This window comes from Anneissia japonica, unplaced genomic scaffold, assembly GCF_011630105.1.
Source record: "Anneissia japonica isolate Jap-2015-1 unplaced genomic scaffold, ASM1163010v1 scaffold276343_len2312_cov128, whole genome shotgun sequence".
Lineage (NCBI taxonomy): Eukaryota > Metazoa > Echinodermata > Crinoidea > Comatulida > Comatulidae > Anneissia > Anneissia japonica.
Window position 1 is genome coordinate 1 of NW_022732601.1, and position 2,307 is coordinate 2,307.

General features: G+C 32.9%; 1 protein-coding gene across 1 annotated transcript; it reads left to right on the forward strand.

Moving 5' to 3' along the window:
• Window positions 1–867: 867 nt before the first annotated feature.
• Window positions 868–2,263, forward strand: LOC117115747. Its single transcript, XM_033259672.1, has 2 exons — window positions 868–1,917; window positions 2,165–2,263. Exons 1-2 carry the CDS (start codon window positions 892–894, stop codon window positions 2,261–2,263), a joined length of 1,125 nt encoding a protein of 374 aa, XP_033115563.1. The 5' UTR covers window positions 868–891.
• The last annotated feature ends 44 nt before the right edge of the window (window positions 2,264–2,307 follow it).

Genomic DNA, 2,307 nt, shown 5'->3' on the forward strand with positions numbered 1-2,307 from the left:
GAATAAACTTTGTCACCAATATTGTTCACACCCCATATGCGAATCAGTTTATACACGCAAATTAGGGGTGAATATCTAAGGTTTCCCTATCTTAGCAGCGATTGGTCGTAGAGAAATGCCTCTTTTTTATTTGTTTTGGTCTGGAATTTATAGTTTAAAGCATGCTGAACTGAATAAACTTTGTCCCAAATGTGTTAACGCTCCTGTTAATATGTAAATTAGCTTAAACATGCAAATTTGGTGTGGAAATATAGGTTTATATATCTTAGCAACAATTGTCATAAAGAATCCATTTTCCATCCATGTTCAGAATATGCATGTCACTATTTATTCTAATGAAATTTTGTGAAAAAATGATCAAAAATACCATTTTATCATCATCATCATCATCATCATCATCATAAATCGTAGCTTTATTTAACCACACTCAAATTTATGTTTTTCAGCATGCTGATTCCTGCAAAATTCTTCACTTTAATACAGGGGTGGGCATAAAATTCGGTCGGTCGTGGGCATAAAAATCGCTGTCGGGTTGCATGCGGGCCACACTTTTTGCTTTTTGCATTTTGTGCTGTATAAATGAATAACCTTTAGACCTGCTATTCCTTTTATGCATTTCCATAACAATTTTAAAATTATGCATAATGTTAAATAATAAAATATGTGGCAAAGACAATCCAAAAGCTGTAACTTCATAAAAAAATGTTGGTTTTTAAAACTTTTTCACCATTTTATAACTTTCGTTTGACTGTCTAATACTGTATTAATTTTTTTTCTTCTTTCTTTACCACAAAAACAGCTTATATTAATTATAAAATATTTATTTAAAAAAAAAGTTAATAGGAAAGTTCTATATTTCACAGCATAAACCATAGAAAACTGTATATTGTCATGGCAGACATAACAGGTAAAGAACTCATAAAGCAAGATGTAGCAGAAGGAAACCATGATTCAATGAATGAGTCACATGATGAGTATAACCAAGAAGTCCCTATAAAGACTATGTCTGAGACTAGTTCTTCAAAGATATCAGAGGACAGAGTTGACGATGACAGCAGTACACTTTTTTACTTCAATGATTATAGAGATGGTGGAGTAAGAAGCTCTGGATTGCATTCTGCACTGCTGTCGCAAACATCAATCTCAACAACAGATAGTGTGGTTGATACATGCGATCAACAGGAGGCCAATGCTTCAAATCTGCAGGAAGATGCTTCTGGTGATCATAGCAAAAATTCAGATATAGCTGAGGTAGAGTTGTTTGCTCCTCAATCTGATGTCAATAATGCTGATTCTAGAGTATCTCAAGAAAAAACACAAGAAGCCGATGTCCATTCAATTGAAGAAAGAAGTAAAGAAGGAAGACAAGACATCATTGAGAAGACATCATTTTATCCTGGATCTGAAAATGAAGAAAAATGCAATGCTAGTTTGGTAAACTGTATTGAAGATTCAGATGTCCATTCACTTAAAAAAAAAGAAAATGAAAGTGTAGACACCATTAAGTCTTCAATTCCAGGTCATCTTTTATTTGAAAATAATGAAAATCCCAATCATGTTGCAGTGGAAACTAATGGAGAAACGAATATACTATCACAAAACAAGGAAGAGGTTGATGAGTATAAATTTGATGAATTGAAGATAGACAAGGTTCCGAGGAAGGCATCAAGTAAGGTTAATCCTCTAGATACTGGAGTAAGATTTACAGGTGGAATTCAATGCTTCGATTGGTTTCATGGACAACCAAACAAAGATGAGGATAAGGATTTGGCATTTGAATTGTGTAAAAAACATGGCCGTCCACAATCGCTTTTTTGTATTGTGTGCGAACTTTCCTTATGTGACTCATTTGCATGTAGGTCTATTCATTTTGAGCATGCTGTGGAAGAAAAAGATGATATTTCTAACTCAGTAATGGTAAGTACACTTAATACATACAAGTTCTGTTGCTGGTATAAATTCATCAACATGTTTTCTTCTGTGTTTTCCAGATCTGACAGTACTTCTGACAATTCTGTCTCCAATTTCTCCTTCATTTCTAACATGTAAAGACAATTTTCTTGTCCTTATTTTCAATTAAGCAATAACTTAAATATGCAAAGTACTGGTAGGTATTTAAAATATTTAACTTTACACAAAGATATTACTATTGTCTTCTTATCAGGAAAAGTTGAAGACTACGCTGGACTACATAGATTCTGGTGAAAATATTGTGAAGTTCCTTGAAAGAACAGAAATTAAACAACAGTTTTTGGTGAGATAAAGATAATTTTAAGTTGTGATTTTTATTTCAGTATTTGCTTTTGT